The 21,215-nt window shown below is 43.6% G+C and overlaps 1 protein-coding gene across 3 annotated transcripts in view; it reads left to right on the plus strand.

Moving 5' to 3' along the window:
• Positions 1-21,215, plus strand: part of PMS1 (PMS1 homolog 1, mismatch repair system component) — a 929,444-nt gene that overhangs the window by 907,344 nt on the left and 885 nt on the right. For all 3 annotated transcript variants that reach the window (XM_075317757.1, XM_075317755.1, XM_075317758.1), the window contains one exon: positions 17,090-17,247. In XM_075317757.1, the coding sequence (XP_075173872.1) occupies positions 17,090-17,247 (158 nt within the window). The remainder of the gene's footprint in view (positions 1-17,089; positions 17,248-21,215) is intronic.

The raw sequence follows: 21,215 nt of genomic DNA on the forward strand, positions 1-21,215 counted from the left end.
CATACCTCCTGTCTGTCTTAGCTCACGTCAATTAACATACTCTATTGAAACTGAATGTATAGGACAACATGAAAAACCACTTTCTAAGACAAAAGAACTTACAGCCAACCCTGCATCTACCTTAGAGACAAAGCAAATTTACATTTCCTGTACTGCTGCTCAGTTATCTCAGCGATCTGGTAAAGGAAGGTAAAATTATAGAAGACTGTAGCTTAAAACAAAAGTACAATCTCATATACTTGACAAAGGAGGTTTGATAGAAAAAATACAGAAAACAAAGCAACAGCCTAAGGCTGGGTTTACATTTAAATTACTCTCATATAAGAGCTAAGATTACACTATTCTTCTAGCTCGTCCATGCCTCACAGATCTAAGCATTATTTGTTACCAAAAGCTACTAAACCAAGCAAAAATAAAATACCTAAATACAAGACAACTTCATATATTAAAAACCTATAAACTAATAAAGAGAACAACCGTATACACACAACACTGTATAGATAAAATAAAAACTATGGGCTTGTTATCTCAAATCAAGGCCTTAGTTGTACTCAATATGTCTTCCCTGTTTGTCACACAGCCATCTTGTTGCACATGTGGGACCACACATGAGAAAAATACACCTTTCTGCCTATTCTGAGGCTTTACATGTCTACTCTCCCCCACAATATTGCTGGACTTACAGTTCCTCGCAATATGTCCAAAAAGATGACATTTAAAACACTGAACAGAACCGTGTGTATTCTCCAGTTTGGTCCCTGACCATTTACCAAACCTGGCTATGTGACCTAATCCATTACAAGCATAGCATCTTACACATGCCATGCTATATTTAGGGCCTGGTTTGTTTTCTTTAGAAATTTTAAATTCTTCCATTAGTAGTGATGTACTTTTTACTACTTTACTTTTACATTCGTTAATAGGACCATATATCCCCCCTTTTTGCCTGATATAGGGCAAAACTTTGGAATCAGGCCTTTTTTTTTTTAGACAACAAGGCCGGCAACATGCTTAAAAAATCATTGATGATTTTTCTGCATACTAGTTATCATTCTAGAACTAGCTGCAAGTTCGTCATTTAACTGTTCAATTGTCGCTTTCTTTTCTTTGACCTCAGCATTAAACTGAGTCAGCTTTTTCTCAATATCATCAGAATGCTTTTTTATCTCCAGCAGTTGTGACTCAAGTATTGAGATCTGCTCGCCCCTCTCAGCTGAACACTCGACCCTATCTCGTAATTCTGTTTCCACTGTTTCATGTTTTCCACACAACACTGGCAATGGAAAGTAACTTCCTCTGCCTTCCTTGTGCTAGCAAGTGTTTCCAAGTGATCTGACTTGTAAATTCTCTCCTCAAATGTAGACACTCCTCTTGCTAGCATTACTAAGCGTTTTTTTGAAAACACTTCTACTTATGCATACCTTATCATGAGTGTATGCCTGGTCAAGCAGATGAGGCCAAAGCAGCTCTGTGGACTTGTACGGATTAAATGTGCTGTTTTAACTTAGGTGTTTGATTGTGGTGAAGTTCATACTCACTCGTTCGGCCATCTTGTTCGGTGTCGTCTCTTCCTTTGTTCCTTTTCCGCTGCTTGAAAACAGGTCCAACACCGGATCGCCTTGTTTTCCAACCAGCTGGACTGGATGACCTGAACCTTCATGGTCTTTCAACGACGTGACGTGATGATCTTCTTCACCGTAGACCTTACACGGCAAGGAACTTGCAAAGGAATCAGAAAAACATTAAAAATCTGACAAAACCCAAAGATTAAGATCTCTGTTGAATTTTGTTTTGTGTGTAGCTCAGGCTGAATATCTTCATCACCTCTCTGGGCTACCAGCGCACCGAACGCACAGATCAATATAACGCTACACCACGTCTATATTATCTGTCGCACGTTCCTTGGCCTGGTCACTATGCAGAGGATGACCCCTCGATTTCAACAGAGCAAAACACGAAAAAAATAAATCAATAATGGATCTTGGGGGCGTGGCCTGCACGCTGATGGCACTGGTCACCTAAGAACTGAGCTCCAGCCACAGTGACTCAGAAACAGCTCAGAACAGCTCACCAGAGACTCCAAATTCTCCCTGCATGGTGGGTAATCACAGAGATAACCCCCTGGAGCTAGATATGACAAAGGGAAAGTCCCAAAAGAGGCCTTCTCCAGCAAAAGTGACAGATTTCTTTATCAGTGCTGGAAGAGATAAGATGGCCGCATCCTCCTCCACTGCTTCAACACGCTCATCCAGGAGGGGCTCCACGGCTGCTACAGACCTTGACACTGATAATGCTGACATTCCACTTACAAAGCGCACGATGCAGAAGCTTCTCAGTGGCCTCCGTGCCTCACTGCAAGAGGACTGGAAAGGCATGGTAGCTGAGCTGCGTGGAGATATTACAGCCATAGGACCCCGCACCTCTCACATTGAAAAAAAGATGGAGGAGCTCACAAGATCCCATAACAGCCTCATAGATGCCAATGCAGACCTGGAATAGCAAGTACAGGGGCTGCCAACTAAAATCCTGGATCTAGAGGACCGATCTCGCCGGAACAATATAAGAATAAGAGGGATTCCGGAGGTTATACCAGACGGAGGATTGCAGAGCTTTTTGATATCCTTGCTGCAGTAGGCCTTGCCAGATCTGGGCCCAAATGATTTCATAATAGACAGGATTCACAGAGTCCCAAAACCAAAATTTCTTAATGCTGAGGCCCCTCGGGATACCTTAGCTCGCCTGCATTTCTACAAAACCAAGGAAGCCCTACTACAAGCTCTGAGGACGAAGTCATCCCTGCCTGAGAAATTCTGCCTTATATCCATTTTCCCTGATCTGTCAGCTGGAACTCTGGCAAAACGGAGAGAATTTTCTCCTTACACAAAGATCTTAAGAGATGAAGCTATCGCCTACAGATGGGGCTTCCCTGTCAAAATCCTGATCACCCGGGCAGGGAACACCCACGTGTGTCACTCGCCAAACCAGCTGGCTAGGCTCCTTTCTTCGTGGAACTTGGTGAATCTCCCAGACAGATCTCCGAGAGCCGCAGGGCCATCCCGCAGGGAGAAAATTAATGAAGAGTGGTCCGTAGCGTGAGTTATCTAATATTTCGAGTCATGGCTGTGACTTAGTTATTTTTCTTGAAGGCCCTCTGGATATGGTTCATCCAGGTCCTTCTAGCCCCCAGGGCGGCAATTTCCTATCATGCCGCTGGTCCTTTTTTTGACTTTTTTTTTCCTTTTGGACAAATGTTGGTTATGCGTGTTATGTTCTACCTAACCTTCCTTTCCCCCCTTGCAGTTTTAGCCAAGAGACTCTAATTCTAGCATAATGGTGTTAAATTGTATGTCTATAAATGTAAAAGGTCTAAATTCGCCAGCTAAGAGGTCTATGTTCTGGCGGGAAGTGTCAAGATCAAAATGTGATGTGATTTGCGGACAGGAATCACATCTTCTCCAAAATGACACGTATCGGCTGAATAATCCTAAATTCCCATTTATTATGTATGCATGTGGTCAAAAAAAAAAGGCGGGTGTATTTATTTGTGTAAAAAATACTGTCTCTTTCACTATGCTAGCCCAGCACTCAGATCCTGACGGCAGATCTAAATTGCTCCATATATGGGTCCAGGTATACTATTGCATCTGTACATGCCCCCCATACAGGCCAGATCTGTTTCTTGCGCAAATTCCTGATTAAACTCTCAGCAGTCACGGGAGGTAAGCAAATAATTTGCGGAGACTACAATATGTTAATGTCAAGCTCCTTGGACAGTTTGAATGCTGCTGTACAGAGGAAAGAGATGAGAGTAGTGGTCTCAGAATGGCACCTTCATGATATATGGAGATACCATCATGCAAATGAAGAGACTACACATACTTCTCACCTCGGTTCCTCTCCTACAGCCGATTGGACTATTTTCTGGTAGATAGTACACTTATTACAGACTGTTCAGATTCTAAAATTGGAATAATATCATGGTCGGATCATGCCCCCATTTATTTGACTATTCGAGAGCAAGATCCCTCGCCTATATTTAACCGGAGGCGAATGAATGATTTCCTTCTAGCTTCCAAACAAGTAGCTGAGGAGCTAAGATCTGACCTCAACGAATTTTTCAAATTTAATGATAATAACGAAGTAAAAGAGGAGTCATTGTGGTCCTCTCACAAAGCTTATATTAGGGGGTCATTCATAGAAATCGCCACTAGGGAGAAAAAAAAGACGTCAGGCAGCTTCCAAAGCTATCCTAAACCAAATCAATTTCCTTGACTCTCTTAATAAATTCTCCCCAAGTCCCTCTGTTTCGAAAGATCTCAGAAAACTAAGACTACAGCTTCGCCAATTGCTCTTGGTGGACTATGAGAAAAATTTGAGAGCTTTTAAGTTAAAATTTTATGCCATGGGTGACAGGGCAGGAGCCTTATTAGCGAGGAGAGTCAAAAAAAGAGAAGTACAAAACAAAATAGAGTTCCTTATATCAGGCCCTCATTCAAAAATTCGCAACCCAACAGAAATCGCCAATGCATTTGCTGACTTTTACCAATCACTATACAACCTTAAAGATGACCTTACCGCCCCAAAGCCCTCCTAAGACACAATTAGTTCCTTTTTAAATAGCATTAACCTCCCCCGGTTATCCACAGATCAGCTAATATTGCTCAATGTGCCCTTCTCTATACAAGAAGTTCGCCAAGCAATTAATTCGGCAAAAAGAAACTCTGCTCCTGGCCCAGACGGGCTCACTAACACATATTATAAACAATTCACTAACATTCTGTCCCAATTTATCCTGAGAATCTTCTCCTCTTGGCAAGAATCAGCAGGTATCTCGCCAAGTAATCTTGAGGCCATAATAACTACCTTACCTAAACCGGGAAAACCCCCAGTAACCCCCGGAAACTTTAGGCCCATATCCCTTTTGAATTGCGATGTAAAATTGTATGCAAAAATTATTTCAGCCAGGATTCATAAAATTCTCCCAAAACTAATTGCTCCAGATCGGGTGGGGTTTGTGGCGGGCAGACAGGCGAAGGATGGAACAAGAAGGATGCTGGACCTGATCGCGCTAGTTGAGAAAAGGAAAACCCCCAGTGTGCTCCTGTCCTGTAGACGCAGAAAAAGCGTTCGACAGGGTACACTGGGGTTACCTGAAATCGGTACTAGATAAGTTTGGATTTGAAGGCCCTATTTTATCTGCTATAATGGTGCTTTATTCTAGTCCCAATGCTAAGGTATTGGCGTCCGGGTTTATGTCTCGGAGCTTTGAAATCACTAATGGGACACGTCAAGGATGCCCCCTCTCCCCTATTGTTTATGCTCTCACCATAGAACTCTTGGCCCAGGCCATTCGTGAGTGTCCGTAGATTTCGGGAGTGAAAGCGGGCAAGATGGATCATGTGATCAGCTTATATGCAGATGATGTCATCCTATCGTGTACCAATGTGGTGGTGTCCCTGAAGCATATAATGGAGATTTTGACCTCTTTTTCACAAATCTCGTACTACAAACTAAACGTTAATAAATCCCTCATTTTTCCGCTTTTCCTGCCTCCCGCTACCAAAACCGCCTTATCTCAGTTATACCCCTTGAAGTGGGAAGAGGATGGCATCCCCTACCTGGGTATTATACTGGCCCCACTTAAAACCATAATTCAAAAAAATATGATAGCTCTACATAATTCACTAGAAAATGAACTTGCCCGCCTCACTCTGCTTCCCCTGTCCTGGATGGCAAGAATGCAGACTTTCAAAATGATATGTCTCACAAAAATCATCTACCTCCTGAGATGCCTCCCCTTGGCAATCCCACACCGCTATCTATCTAAAATCCATTCACTAATGGGAAAATTCATTTGGGCTGGGAAAAAAACAAGAATAGCCCTGTGCTGTATGCATGCACCATTGAATGGCGGAGGCATGGGTATCCCAAATATTCTAACCTATCATAGAGCTGCCATTTTGGAGGCGGCTCGTAACTGGTGGAAAAATGAACTAGACCAGAGATGGTTGCAGATCGAACATTCCTCAATCAATTGTCACACCCCTAAACAGTTCATTGAATCATTAATTCTAGCCCCCTCTTCCCATGGTGATCTTCTTCCCACAACAGCAACACTGAAGAAAAATTGGAGCGAGTGGAGTGGAACAGTGTCACAAGCTTTAAGACCTAATATCCCCCTGAGAGCGCTTGAATCCTTCATCCCAAATTTAAACCTTACCTCATGGGTAAAAAAAGAGCCTGTGGTGTTAGCGGACCTATATAAAGATGGAGTTTTACTTCCCTACTCAGAGATGTGTGAGAAATTCAATCTTCCTCGGCACAGCTTGTTCCAATTTTTTCAGTTGTGCCACTTTCTCATAAACGCTCCAATCTTCTCCAACCCACTAGTAGCTGACCCCATCTCAATTAAAAACTTCTTTCAAAATAGTAAAATTAAGGGCCTCTCATACGTCTATAAATTACTAAATGGCCCGCTAGATGATAAACAACTCTCCTACATGCTTAAATGGGAGAAGGATCTTTTCTCCCCACTCCCAACTCAGACCTGGCACTCTGCCTCAAAGTGGATCCAAAGATTTTCCTCATGCCTTAACCATATTGAACAACTAAAAAAAAATCCACCTGAGATGGTATAATTTCCCCACCAAATTAGCAACCTTTTCTCCAAATACGTCCCCACTGTGCTGGAGGGGCTGCAACCACAGAGGTACTTTAAGTCATATGTGGTGGTTCTGCCCAAGGACCTTTGAATTTTGGAATTTAGTTTTTGAAATGACCCGGGAGGTCACTGGTCTCCGGATCCCTCCGTCCCCAGCCCTCGCCGTTCTACATATGGGCATAGACACAATTCCTGACCCCTTTAAAACCATTATCTCCCATTTCCTTATTGCAGGTAGGCATTGTATAGCTTACAGGTGGAAGTCCCCGCTGTCCCCCAACTAGGACAGAGCTAACAGACAGGCTGAATCTACAGTGGGTATATGAAATGAGTTTAGCTTCTAGTCTGAAAAAGAAAGAGGCAGTGCTGGAACAATGGGACCCCTGGGCGACTTCTCCTTATGCCGCGGCTCTCCCGCAACCCTCTAACCCCCCTCAGTCGCCAGGCTCCTCTGAACCTTGAAGTAACTTAGAGCTGGCCCCCTGAGACAGATAACCCCAGGGAAAATGCTAGACTCACTAAGGTAAATTATCTATATGGCTGCTCACCCCCTCCCCCCCCCATGTTTTTCCTTAGTTATCCCCAGTTCGTACTGTAGGGGTAAGTAATGTCCCACAATGATATGTTGATATACCCTATATGTACTCTGTTTTTGTATTGTTACCTGTATTTGGTTTGACATGGTCAAATTTCTTTGTTATATGCTGGAAATTTAATAAAATCTTTGTGATTAAAAAATAATGGATCTTGGATTTGTCCTCTTTGTTCCTGGAGAACAATAACTACCTGTGCAGAGATCTCTCCAAACACCGTATGCAAAGTAAACAGAAAAAATGTTGATACCCTTAGGGGTACTTCTCACGTAGCGAGATCGCTAGCGAGATCGCTGCTGAATCAAAGTTTTTGTGACGCACCAGTGACCTCATTAGCGATCTCGCTGTGTGTGACACTAAGCAGAGACCTGGCCCGTGCTGTGAAATCGCTGATCGTTACACACAGTACTGGTTCATTTTTTGCTCATTGCTCTCCCACTGTTAAGCACACATCGCTGTGTTTGACAGCGAGAGAGCAACAATCTGAATGTGCAGGGAGCCAGCGTTTGGAAGCTGTGGACGCTGGTAAACAAGGTACACATCGGGTAACCAAGCAAAGCGCTTTGCTTGGTTACCCAATATTTACCTTGGTTACTAGTGTCCGCCGCTCTCAGGCTGCCAGTGCCGGCTCCCTGCACTCGTAGCCAGAGTACACATCGGGTAACTAAGCGAAGCGCTTTGCTTAGTAACCCGATGTGTACCCTGGCTACCCTGGCTACGAGTGCAGGGAGCCAGCGTTAAGCGGTGTGCGCTGGTAACCAGGGTAAATATCGGGTAACCAAGCAAAGCATTTTGTTTAGTTACTCGATATTTACCTTGGTTACCAAGCGCAGCATCGTTTCCACGAGTCGCTGCTGGCTCGTGGCTGGTCACTGGTTGCTGGTGAGATGTGCCTGATTGACAGCTCACCAGCGACCATGTAGCGAGTCACCAGCGATCCTGACCAGGTCATGTCGTGGTCGGAATCGCTGGTACGTCGTTTAGCGAGACTGTACCCTTAGGACACAAAACGCACTGATTCTTAAGTTCTCTGATTTTAATTTAAGTCTATGTTAAGTATAATTGCCTGAACTTCAAGGCCTAGGTGCACAGAATAACACAACACTTCACCATATTAAATTTTATCTATCTGCAATCCTATCATATTTCACAATTAATCACTTAAACACAGAAACGCAAATTAAAAACAGTCTGGGCCTGAGCTTGCCATTGTAAAAGGGGCATAAAAAAGGGGCATCCTTTAGGATGTAAGCCCGCAAGGGCAGGGCCCTCTTCCCTCTGTACCAGTCTGTCTATTGTAACTTGTATATGTATTCTGTATGTAACCCCCTCATGTACAGCACCATGGAATCAATGGTGCTCTATAAATAAACAATAATAATAATAATAATAAAATAATAAAAGCACACCCTAACTATTGTGCAAGGGATGTAAAAGACCTTCATCTCTTTACTATACTATGAGTGGGAATAATCCTCCCAAATGTGCTAAAGGCCTTGCTGCCTTTGTGGAATGGGGAAACTTAAACTTATTCCTGCCTTCCTGCACAGAGGATCAATTCCCAATATCACAGATATACTGTATATATTCCCAAGGGTAATAATTTATCTGTTCCTATTGCTTTATTCTGCTTTGCCCTATATACCTGGTGCATACCAAACAAGTGTATACTCAGAGTCACTTTGTTGTAATAATAAAATATAACATGTTTATTATTATTATCTTACAAGACTACACTTCATACACTATATAATTCTAGCACATGTAATCACTATAAAAAGCATATACTAAATTGTATACACATATAATACAATAAAACACCAGTAAATACTTTACTATAAAACCCACAGTTACATAACACCCACTATGGCACTCACACAGTTACAGCCCACCCAACAATATGATACTATCTATCCCTATATGAGGGGTACTCAGCCATCCTTCTGTGTGTCCATCCAGGGAGGACGAGGAGAGGGGGTGAGAGGTCTGCTTAATATAGGGTTTGTGACCAAGATTCATTTAGCCCTATGATTGGCTGTAACCTTTGATTTCATCGGGGCGTGTGTACAGCCAGGTGTTGGAGACTCCTCCCAACCTGACTGAGGGTCTAAGACATGGTCTTCTGTGTGTTTTATCCTTCTCCATCCAGCACAAGAGAAATGATATTATTGTATATTTCCCTACTAACTTCCCTGCTACAAAATCTGTAAAAAAAAACAACAAATCAAGGCAACAAAGATTGAGACAGAGAAACACATTGCCAGAGAAAGTAAAATATAATCCAAAATTATTCTTCAACTACATAAACAGTAAGAAACTTCAAAATTATAGTGTTGGCTCCTCAAAAATATTCTGAATGAAATGGTGGAGGAGGATGAATGAAACGCCAATCTGCTAAACTCCTTTTTTTCTACAGCATTGCTACAAGAAAATCCCATGACAGATGACATGATCAGGGATACTGATTAACCCAGCAGGAAGTACGGCGCCACCTCAAAATCCCAGAAGTAGATAAATCCCGAGGCTCACATGGCATACACCCCCGAGTACTGCAGGAATTAAGTGTGGTGATAGACAGACCATTATTTTTAATCTTCACTAATGTAAGTCTATACAAAAAAACGCAACCGATGTAAAAAAAAAACGGTTGCGTTTTTTCTGCAAAGCGCCGGATTGTGCCACACATTAAAAACCGAATGTGTGAAAGCAGCCTCACTCTCCCCAGGATGACACAGGGGTAGAAAAGTCCTTGCGGATCCATGATTTGTTCATCTTGATGAACGTTAGTCTGTCCACATTGTCACTGGACATACAGATCAGAGCAAAAGTTTGGACACACCTTCTCATTCAAAGAGTTTTTCTTTATTTTCAGGACTCTGAAAATTGTAGATTCAAATTGAAGGCATCAAAACTATGAATTAAAACATGTGGAATGAAATACTTAAACAAGTGTGAAACAACTGAAAATATGTCTTATATTCTAGGTTCTTCAAAGTAGCCACCTTTTTCTTTCATTACTACTTTGCACACTCTTGGCATTCTCTTGATGAGCTTCAAGAGGTAGTCACCGGAAATGGTTTTCCAACAGTCTTGAAGGAAATCCCAGAAATGCTTAGCACTTGTTGGCCCTTTTGCCTTCACTCTGCGGTTCAGCTCACCCCAAACCATCTCGATTGGGTTCAGGTCTGGTGACTGTAGAGACCAGGTCATCTGACGTAGCACCCCATCACTCTCCTTCTTAGTCAAATAACCCTTACACAGCCTGAAGGTGTGTTTGGGGTCATTGTCCTGTTGAAAAATAAATGATGGTCCAACTAAACACAAACCAGATGGAATAGCATGCCGCTGCAAGATGCTGTGGTTGGCATGCTGGTTCTGTATGCCTTCAATTTTGAATAAATCCCCAACAGTGTAACCAGCAAAGCACCCCACACCATCACACCTCCTCCTCAATGCTTTACGGTGGGAACCAGGCATGTAGAGTCCATTCGTTCACCTTTTCTACAAAGACACGGTGGTTGGATCCAAAGATCTCAAATTTGGACTCATCAGACCAAAGCACAGATTTCCACTGGTCTAATGTCCATTCCTTGTGTTTTTTAGCTCAAACAAGTCTCTTCTGCTTTTTGCCTGTCCTTAGCAGTGGTTTCCTAGCAGCTATTTTACCATGAAGGCCGGCTGCACAAAGTCTCCTCTTAACAGTTGTTCTAGAGATGAGAAGGTGTGTCCAAACTTTTGGTCTGTACTGTACGCATGCGCTTATCTGTCAGCACACCCCCAGCACCACTGAATACACGTTCCAAGAGAACGCTGGCTGCGGGACACGACAAGATCTCCAAGGCGTAAGTGACGAGCTCAGGCCATTTTTCCAGATTGGAAGCCCAAAATGAGCAAGGCTCCAGTTGCAGAGTCATGGCATCGATATTCACTTGGAGATACTCCTGTATCATCCTCTCCAAGCGTTGACTATGTGTCAGACTTCTTGTGTCTTGTGGCCTTGCAAAGGATGGTCTAAAAAATTCATGAAACGATTCCATAAAATTGCTGTTACCACCAGATACGGTGTTGCTGGTACGGTTTGGGTGATGATGACTCAACAATCCCATGGTTGGCAAGTTAGAACTGTGAGAATCACTCTGTGCACCAGTGGTGTTTAGTTGAAAAGCCAATCTCATATTGTGTAACAGCTTCTGCAGATACTCCTGCATACATGCGTCCCTTTCTATGGCAGGAATTATTTAGTCAAATTTTGATTTGTACTGAGGATCTAAGGGGCACTTTGCACACTATGACATCGCAAGCCGATGCTTGCGATGCCGAGCGCGATAGTCCCCGCCCCCGTCGCAGCTGCGATATCATGGCGATAGCTGCCGTAGCGAACATTATCGCTACGGCAGCTTCACATGCACTCACCTGCCCTGCGACGTTGCTCCGGCCAGCGAACCGCCTGCTTCCTAAGGGGGCGGGTCGTGCGGCGTCATAGCGACGTCACACGGCAGGCGGCCAATAGAAGCGGAGGGGCGGAGATGATTAAGACCTATTCAGGTTGAAACGCGTAGGAAACAGCTCCTCTGTCTTGCCTTTCCATTTTTGTATTGCTTGGATGGAATATTTTTATTATCAATAAAGAATCTGCTTTTAAAGAAAATTCTACTTTCTCCTGGAGTTGCAGGAATTTCTCCTTTTCTTCGGGGCGGAGATGAGCGGGACGTAAACCTCCCGCCCTCCTCCTTCCTTCCGCATAGCTGACCGGGACGCAAGTAGGAGATGTTCCTCGCTCCTGCGGCTTCACACACAGCGATGTGTGCTGCCGCAGGAACGAGGAACAACATCGTAATATCGGTCTTTCCCAAATCATGGAAATGACCGATGCTACACCGATGATACGATTACGATTCTTTTGTGCTCGTTAATCGTATAAAAAATGCTTTACACACTACGATGTCGACAGCGACGCCGGATGTGCGTCACTTTCGATTTGACCCCCACCGACATCACACCTGCGATGTCATAGTGTGCAAAGTGCCCCTAAGAGTGTGGCAACCCAGTAGTCAGCATTACTTCGAATTCTGACAATTCAAGGGTCATGTTGTAGGTAGTGCAACAAGAAGGCACTCATGTGTCTTGGGCATCCAGGAGGACCAAGTCCTTGCTGTGTTAGTGGCGGCGAGGTGAGAATCATGCTTCCTTCCTCTGCCCTCTCCCCCCAACGTCGCACAACAGAAATGTGATCAAGGTCTCCCTCATCTGCTGAGTCTTCCATGGCCATCACCAGTTCGTCCTCCATTTCTTCCTGGGCTCCTGCACCTTCTTCAACAGTTTGGCTGCTACCATGCGCCCTTGTTAATCCCTCTCCCCCATCGTCCCATGCCTGCCGCCTTGGTGCTGCTGACCATCTGGACCTTGGAGATCTTGGTATCCCTTCTGCATATGAATCCTCCTGTACTTTCTCCCCATCCTCTTGTCCCACCACCTGACTCCGAATACTGTTTAGAGTGTGCTCCAGCATGTAAATGACTGGAATTGTCATGCTGATAATGGCATCGTCAGCGCTAAACATCTTCGTCGCCATGTCGAAACTGTGCAGAAGGGTGCATAGGTCCTTGATCTGAGATCACTCCAGCAGCATGATCTGCCCCACCTCTGGATCTCGTTAGCCCAGGCTATACGTCATAACGTATTGCACCAGGGCTCGGCGGTGCTGTCACAGTGGCTGCAACATGTGGAGAGTCGAATTCCAGCGTGTCGGCACATCGCATTTCAGCCGGTGAACCGGCAGGCCGAAAGACTTCTGGAGTGATGAAAGTCGTTCAGCTGTGGGGTGTGAACGGCGGAAGTGAGCACATAGTGACTGTACCCTCTGCAGAAGCCCATGTAGGCCGGGATAGTGGCTTAAAAATTGCTGGACAACAAGGTTTAACACGTGAGCCATAGAAGGCACGTGTGTCACATTGCCCCGGCGAAGGGCCGCAGCCAGGTTTGCAGCATTGTCGCACACGGCCTTCCCTGGCTGCAGGATGAGTGGAGACAACCATTGATGAAACTCGGTCTCCAGAGCTGACCACAACTCGTCAGCCATGTGACTCGCATTTCTCAGACATTTCAACGTAAAGACCGCCTGATGCCGTTGAGCTCTGCTGCCAGCATAGTAAGGAGGTGTGCGGGATTCCTTGTGCGCAGTTACAACGCGGGTGTCCTTTCCAGACAGGCTTTGGGCGGAGGTGGAGGACCCAGATGAGGTGGAAGAGGCAGAAGCAGTTGAGGATCTTCTACATACAGAGGATTAATGCACAACTCGTGGGGACGGCAAAACTTGTACAGCAAACCCTTCTCCATCTCTCACCATAGTCAGTGACATGTAACGCCCCTGTCCATGCTTACTGGTCCAGGTATCTGTGGTGAAATGCACCCTGTCACAGACAGAGTTTCTCAAGGAAGTGATGATGTTGTGTGCGACATGCTGGTATAGCGCAGGCATACCTTTCTTGGAGAAGTAGTGGCGACTGGGCATTTGGTACTGGGGCATTGCGACGGACATAAGGTCTCAAAAATCCTGTGTGTCCACCAGGCGGAAAGGCAGCATTTCTGTAGCCAACAGCTTGCAGATACTGAAAATCAACCTTTTGGCTTTGTCATGGCTAGGAGGAAGTGGTCTTTTACTTGTCCACATCTGAGGGACCAAGGGCTGGCTGCTGTGCTGAGACTGTGTTGAGTAGTAAGACATCCCTGGCAAACTGCTGGTCTGTGAGGAAGGTGCAGGTGGAGATAGAATGTTGCCTTCATCCAAAGATTCCACGTCCAAAGCAACTGACGACCTGCTAATCACACTGCCTGTTGCGGGTAAGGTGGAAGGTCTGCGTCGAAAAGCATGTGTGACTGCTGTCCCCACAGTCACAGAGGATGAAGAGCGCGTGGATGCACTTAATGGGGCAGACGGTGGTTGGCCCTCTTCGCTAGGCCGCATTGTAGCACAGTGAGCTTCCCATTGCGACTTATGCTTCATAGCCATGTGATGGTTCATGGAGGAAGTACTCAAACTAGTGAGTTTTTGGCCTCTACTTAGACATTGGTTTCTCAAGGAAGCGGTGATTATGTGTGCGACATGCTGGTGTAGCGCAGGCACACCTTTCTTGGAGAAATAATGGTGATTGGGCATCTGGTACTGGGGCACTGCGATGAACATAAGGTCTTGAAAATCCTCTGTGTCCACCAGGTGGAAAGGCAGCATTTCTGTAGCCAACAGCTTGCATATGCTGAAAGTCAACCTCTTAGGCATGTCATGCCCTTCTAAAATCATATAAAACACAGCAAGGGGACTCCAACAAGAGTATCCATTTTTTCCAACAATTTGGGCATAGACACCACTTAAGTGGCATCAATTGTCCCACAGTTGCAAACTTAAAATGGTTCTTTTCATGAAGCACATTCAAAAATCCACAAGCCTTTAGTCTCCCCAGGATGACACAGGGGTAGAAAAGTCCTTGCGGATCCATGACTTGTTCATCTTGATGAACGTTAGTCTGTCCACATTGTCACTGGACAGACGCGTGCGCTTATCTGTCAGCACACCACCAGCAGCACTGAAGACACGTTCCGAGAGAACGCTGGCAGCTGGACACGACAAGATCTCCAAGGCGTAAGTGGCAAGCTCAGGCCATTTTTCCAGATTGGAAGCCCAAAATGAGCAAGGCTCCAGTTGCACAGTCATGGCATTGATGTTCACTTGAAGATACTCCTATATCTGTGTCTCCTTCTCCTTTTACTCGTCCAGCTCTTTTCTTTCAGCATGAGTTTATGTACTTGTCACTTTTCCATGTGTTTGTAAATCTTATGAGTTGTTTGTCACCTTTTGGACACTTTAGAAAGTGTTTTCTATGTGTTTGTATGTGTTTGTGTTTGCCTGGCATTGTTTTCAATGGTGTTCGACGGTGTTCGAAAATGCTCGATGAACGTTCGTCGAATGTTCAATGAACACACCCGCCGTTCGACGAACTGAACTGAACTCTAAAGGCCCCGTCACACTAAGCAACATCGCTAGCAACATCGCTAGCAACATCGCTGCTAACGAACAACTTTTGTGACGTTGCTAGCGATGTTGGTGTGTGTGACATCCAGCAACAACCTGGCCCCTGCTGTGAGGTCGTTGGTTGTTGCTGAATGTCCATGGCCATTTTTTAGTTGTTGCTGTCCCGCTGTGAAGCACAGATCGCTGTGTGTGACAGCGAGACAGCAACAACTAAATGTGCAGGCAGCAGGAGCCGGCTTCTGCAGAGGCTGGTAACCACAGTAAACATCGGGTAACCAAGAAGCCCTGTCCTTGGTTACCCGATATTTACCTTTGTTACCAGCCTCCGCCGCTCTCACTGTCAGTGCCGGCTCCTGCTCTGTGCACATGTAACTGCAGGACACATCGGGTTAATTAACCCGATGTGTGCTGTAGCTAGGAGAGCAGGGAGCCAGCGCTAAGCATTGTGCGCTGCTCCCTGCTCTGTGCACATTTAGCTGCAGTACACATCAGGTAATTAACCCGATGTGTGCTGTAACTAGGAGAGCAGGGAGCCAGCGCTCAGTGTGCGCTGCTCCCTGTTCTCTGCACGTGTAGCTCCGTGCGCTGGTAACCAAGGTAAATATCGGGTTGGTTACCCGATATTTACCTTAGTTACCAAGCGCAGCATCTTCCACGTGGCGCTGGGGGCTGGTCACTGGTTGCTGGTGAGCTCACCAGCAACTCGTGTAGCCATGCTCCAGCGATCCCTGCCAGGTCAGGTTGCTGGTGGGGCTCGCTGGAGCGTCGCAGTGTGACATCTCACCAGCAACTTCCTAGCAACTTACCAGCGATCCCTATCGTTGTTGGGATCGCTGGTAAGTTGCTTAGTGTGACTGGACCTTTACACTAGGGTTGTGGCTCATCTCTAGTATTGTGTGGGTTGTTCTGTTTCATTAGATGAATGCATTTGGGCTAGTTTTGTGATTTTCAGTGTTTTTAATTGTTCTGTATTTCCAATAAAATTAATATTAGTCACAATTTAGTTATGTGCTCATTGCTTTTCTTAAGCTTCTTTTTCTAGTTCTTCATGCTTTTTTGCTTAATGCTTGAGCATCCCTTCCTTATTCTAGCTGTGCATCTTCCACTTTGTTTAATACGATAGTTTGCAGTCACATAAAGTAACTGCAAACTATTCTTTTGGCCCCAGAAAACCCCTCTAAATAGAAGCCATTAATGCAGTATTAACAAAGGTAATTAATCCATAGCAATAAATGACCTTTCAGTCATAATGATGAATGGAGTGTGTTTAAAATAAAGCCAATACTATCTCACCATCAGGCAGCCTGAGGGGCAGAACCTCTACTACCAACAAGGTTTAATCAATATACAAACTACTACTCTGTTCCTAGAGCAGTTGTCTTCTATAGAACACCATAAATGTACAGACAATCCTCCCCATCCTCCATAAAAACTGTCAGCTAAGCATCCTATTATAGACAGTACCATCCATTATTATTTTGTACATTGTCCACCCTTATTATACATTTGTTTTTTCTTTTTCCTTTTGGAATGGTGCTCATTTACCTTCTAAAATTCTCAATGTAGAATACCCTGATACTTAAATGCTGATTGGGCGCAGGGAACTGCGCTGGCACGGGGGTTGAGTATAAGCTTTTTTATTTTAACAGGGACAAACATGGCGATTGAGAAGGGGCTGTCCAAGTAGTGGACAACACTTTTAATGGTGCTGAGCTGCACCACATATTTGAGAACATATTTCTTTTTAAACTTATAGGAGAGGCCATGATATCACATAAAATTACGTCTACTCTTCATGTACTTTTTTAGGCTCATCATACATTGTCGACCATGTTGAGATTGAAGGTATAGCTGAAAGCTTGCCGTTTTATGGAATATCAGATCTGAAAGAAGTTTTAGGCTCTGTGATGAATGGAAAAACAAATCTATCTGAATGTCGACCTCTGAAAGTTCTGAATTATTTAGAGGTGAGTACATTTACAAACAAATATTTTCAGGTGAGATTTATAATTCTTATTATTAGCGTTCTGTATAAAAGCACATGCTTGTGGTTGGGTCTGGTACAAGTTTTATAATTTTTTTATTTCAAAATTGTTAGGGTTCGTTCACAAGTCTGTGCAATTTGGTCCGATCTCAGATTGCAATGTGCAGACTGGCTATAGAAACATATGAAGCTGACACACTCAGGTTGGCAAAGCCGCAGCCAATCACTGCATTGTAATCTGACATAGGACTGATTTGCACTGATGTTTGAAAGAGCCCTTAGTAATCTTTAAAAAGTTAGTTAAGTGCAACAAAACACTCCTCCCTACCACTTATTTTTTTTACTGTTTAATATATGATGGAAGAAGTATTGCAGGGTCATCATGTATTAAAGTGTTTTTCATCTCGTAAACACTATAAAGCTAGCACTATTCCATGCATACAATAATAAACCCTTCATGACCGAAGACATACCGGTACGTCCAAAATCATGAAGGAGTAATTACAGCCAACTGCTTCGGTGAGCAGGCAGCGATCCCTGCAAATGTTTGGTGATTTGAACAGCACACGTGCGGTAAACAAGCGCGGTTGGATCGGTGATCCACCCACGCCTGCTAACCCCTTAGATTGCGCTGTTAAAATGTGACAGCGGGATTTCAGTTGCCGCAGCAGGGAAATCGCCTTTCACCGCTGCCATCGGAGGTCCCATGATGCAATCACAGGGAGCCAATGGTTGCCATGGTAGCGATGGGTCATGTGATGACTCCTGTCACTATCATGATGTATTTCCTGTTACAGCCAACAGTGCCTACTCTAACAGAAATGCTCTTATCAACAGAAATGATTTAGCGATCAGACTGCTGTTCATTATAGCCCCCTAGGGGGACTAGTAAAATAGAAAAAAAAGTAAAAAAAAAAGTTTTAAAAAAATTAAAAAAAAAATCACCCCCCCATTGAAAATTAAATGGTTAAAAAAAAATACATATATACACATATTTGGTATTGTTGTGTTCATAAATTCCCAATCTATCAAAATATAAAATGAATTAATCTGATCGATAAACAGCATAGTGGCAAAAAATTCCAAATGCCAAAATTACGTTTTTTGGTTGTTGCAAATTGCAATAACAGGTGATCAAACGTAGCATTTGCGCAAAAATGGTACCATTAAAAACGTCAGCTCAAGTAACAAAAAATAAGCAGTCACTCAGACCCATAGCCCGAAAATTGAGACCGCTACAGGTGACAGAATATGGCGTGCGCCACTTTTTTTGGACAAACTTCTGAATTTTTTTTTAACCCCTTAGATAAAAGTAAACCTATACATATTTGGTATCTATGAACTTGCACTGACCTGAGGCATCACACTGAAACTTCAGTTTTACAATATAATGACCACAGTGAATAAAATACCACCAAAACTATCATGCAATTGCACTTTTTTTTTAAATTTTTCCCGCACTTGGTATTTTTTTTTGTTTTACAGTACACTATATGGTAAAACTCATGACTTCATTTAAAAGTACAACTTGCAAAAATACAAGCCGTCATATGGCAAGATTGACGGAAAAATAAAAAAAGTTATGACTCTCGGAAGAAGGGGAGACAAAAATGGAAATCGCCTGGGGGTGAAGGGGTTAATATTTTCTGATTGGTGGGGTGGGGGTCCGACACCCAGCACACCCACAGACCAGCTTTATGTGCTTTAGCGACTGTCTAATGTGAACACTTTGAACGTTGCTCCTATCTGCTTAAAACTTTGTAGATTTTAGGTCCAGGAGAGGCATGAAATAAGTTAAGATTCCATCAAAGAAAGGTTACCTGCCGCAGTTGATGGGCTCACATGAATTGGCCAATTTATGCTCTAAGTAGCTTCATTTTTCTAAGTATATTCCATATAGAATTAATACAGGTCCACCGAAGTCCATGGAATCCGATGTAGTCCACATATGGAAACTTGAAAAACATAAAACGAGAGAAACAAAGTCAAGACACTGTCCCTCGTTCACCAATTTATTAGTTCCTATCTCTGACATTGTCTATTGGTTCCCACGACGTTCCTTGATTACCTAAATCAAAGCCTATGGAGCCTCAGAAAGAGGCTCCAAAGGGTTTGAGCAGCAGCGTTTCTCAGCTCGTTGTGTCAAGAGTGGGAGAAGAGAATCGTGTTGACAATTCAACACAATGGGCAGCACTTTGAGCACATCCTTTAGTGGGTTACTGTCGTTGCTTCATGTCACAAACATTTCAATAACTCCATAATGAATAAAGCTACGTTAAAAATGAGCACACAATTGTTTTTCTTGTGCAATTTTCTATGTGTTTGATGTGTCACATGAGCCCCTTCTCATTGAAAAAATTGAAGTTGAATTCAAAATAGAGGCTTTGCAGATGGCCATGGGCGTCACCCAGCCTCAAATGTTTTGCTCAACCCATGTACTAATATGCTACAACTGGTAAAAGTAATATCAGCAACCACTTCCATTTTATCAGGGTGTATCTATATTTATGGCCCACCCTGTATATATGGGAAATAAGGTAAACAGGGTGCGTGTGAGTAATGACTCTGATGTGTGAAAGTATGGGAGTCTCACAAAGGGTTAATCTAGTGCAAACAAATGAGCAGGTGCAAAACCAAATAACAACCACACATAACTATTATGACATGTATAATACACCTGTAAACAATGCAGGTGAATAGTTTACTTATTAATGTGCCCCAAGTACATTTAGAGGCCATTTGACATGCTTTTGACAGTGAGGCCAAATAGGTATCTCGCTGCTGTCTTAAAACACAAGAATGCAACCAAAAACACTATTAAAGCGCAGAAAATCTGGAATCTTTTTTATACCTGCGCTTTTTGACTGACTTTTGAAGTCAATGGGTGAAAAAAATGCTTCAAAAATGCTGAAAGAATTGACATGCTGCAGATTATTTTCTTCAGTGAATCTGAAAGTTACAAATAAGCAACTTGTGCACGACACTTAAGGATCCTCATTTACTTTGCTGGCACCAGGATTCCCTTCATTGTTCATTACAAATCGGCACTCAAAAACACATAAAAAAAGGGATAAAAATGCAACGCATGTACACAGCCTTACACACTGACATTAGCCAAATACAAAACATTTATCCTATCGCTAAAATATTATCAGGGGGTATGATATGACAACTAGACTGGCCATCAGACTAGGGACCCTAAACTGGCCTTCATTCCAGAGGTACTGTATTCCACATGGCGGCGAGGTCTGGACCGCTAGCATAGCCCTGACTCCTGAATTGCTCTGGTATAACACCCCCACACCACGTATATCTTTTTTGTTTTTTGTTGCAAATTAAAAGATATTTTTTAAAGCACCAGCTAAAGCTATGAAATTTCAGAAATCTCATGCACACACTTGCTTTTTTTCCTGACTAAGGCCATGTGCGCACACTGCGGATTAACTGCGGATTTTACCGCGTCTAACATTTCTGCAGTCATTCCCCAGCAAAACCTATGGGTATAAAAAAATGCTGTGCGCACACTGCGTTTTTTTTATACCTGCGGATTTACCTGCGGAATTTCCGCTGCAGAATTAATGTGCATGTCACTTCTTTTCTGCAGGTCCCTGCGGTTTTGCCATTCATTATTGGTAAAAACCCGCAGGGACCAACCTGCGGAAAAAATGCAGAAATTCCGCACCAAAACTACTCTAAACCGCGGCAAAACCGTATGCGGATTTCTTTGCGGTTTTGGTGTGGTTTTTTACTGCAGGTGCAGGATTCTTTCAGAGGGTCTGATTCTTCCTTAAGAAAAAGTCAATTTCTAGTGCGCACATGGCCAAAAATGGGAAAACTGCTGCGGTTTTGAAAAATGCTGCATGTCGATTCTTGCAGCTTTGTTTCACCATGGAAAGCAATGAGGAAGTGCAAAAATGCATCAAAAAACACAGCAAAAATGCAGCCAAATCT

Source organism: Anomaloglossus baeobatrachus, chromosome 7 (genome assembly GCF_048569485.1).
Source record: "Anomaloglossus baeobatrachus isolate aAnoBae1 chromosome 7, aAnoBae1.hap1, whole genome shotgun sequence".
In the NCBI taxonomy this organism is placed as follows: Eukaryota; Metazoa; Chordata; class Amphibia; order Anura; family Aromobatidae; genus Anomaloglossus; species Anomaloglossus baeobatrachus.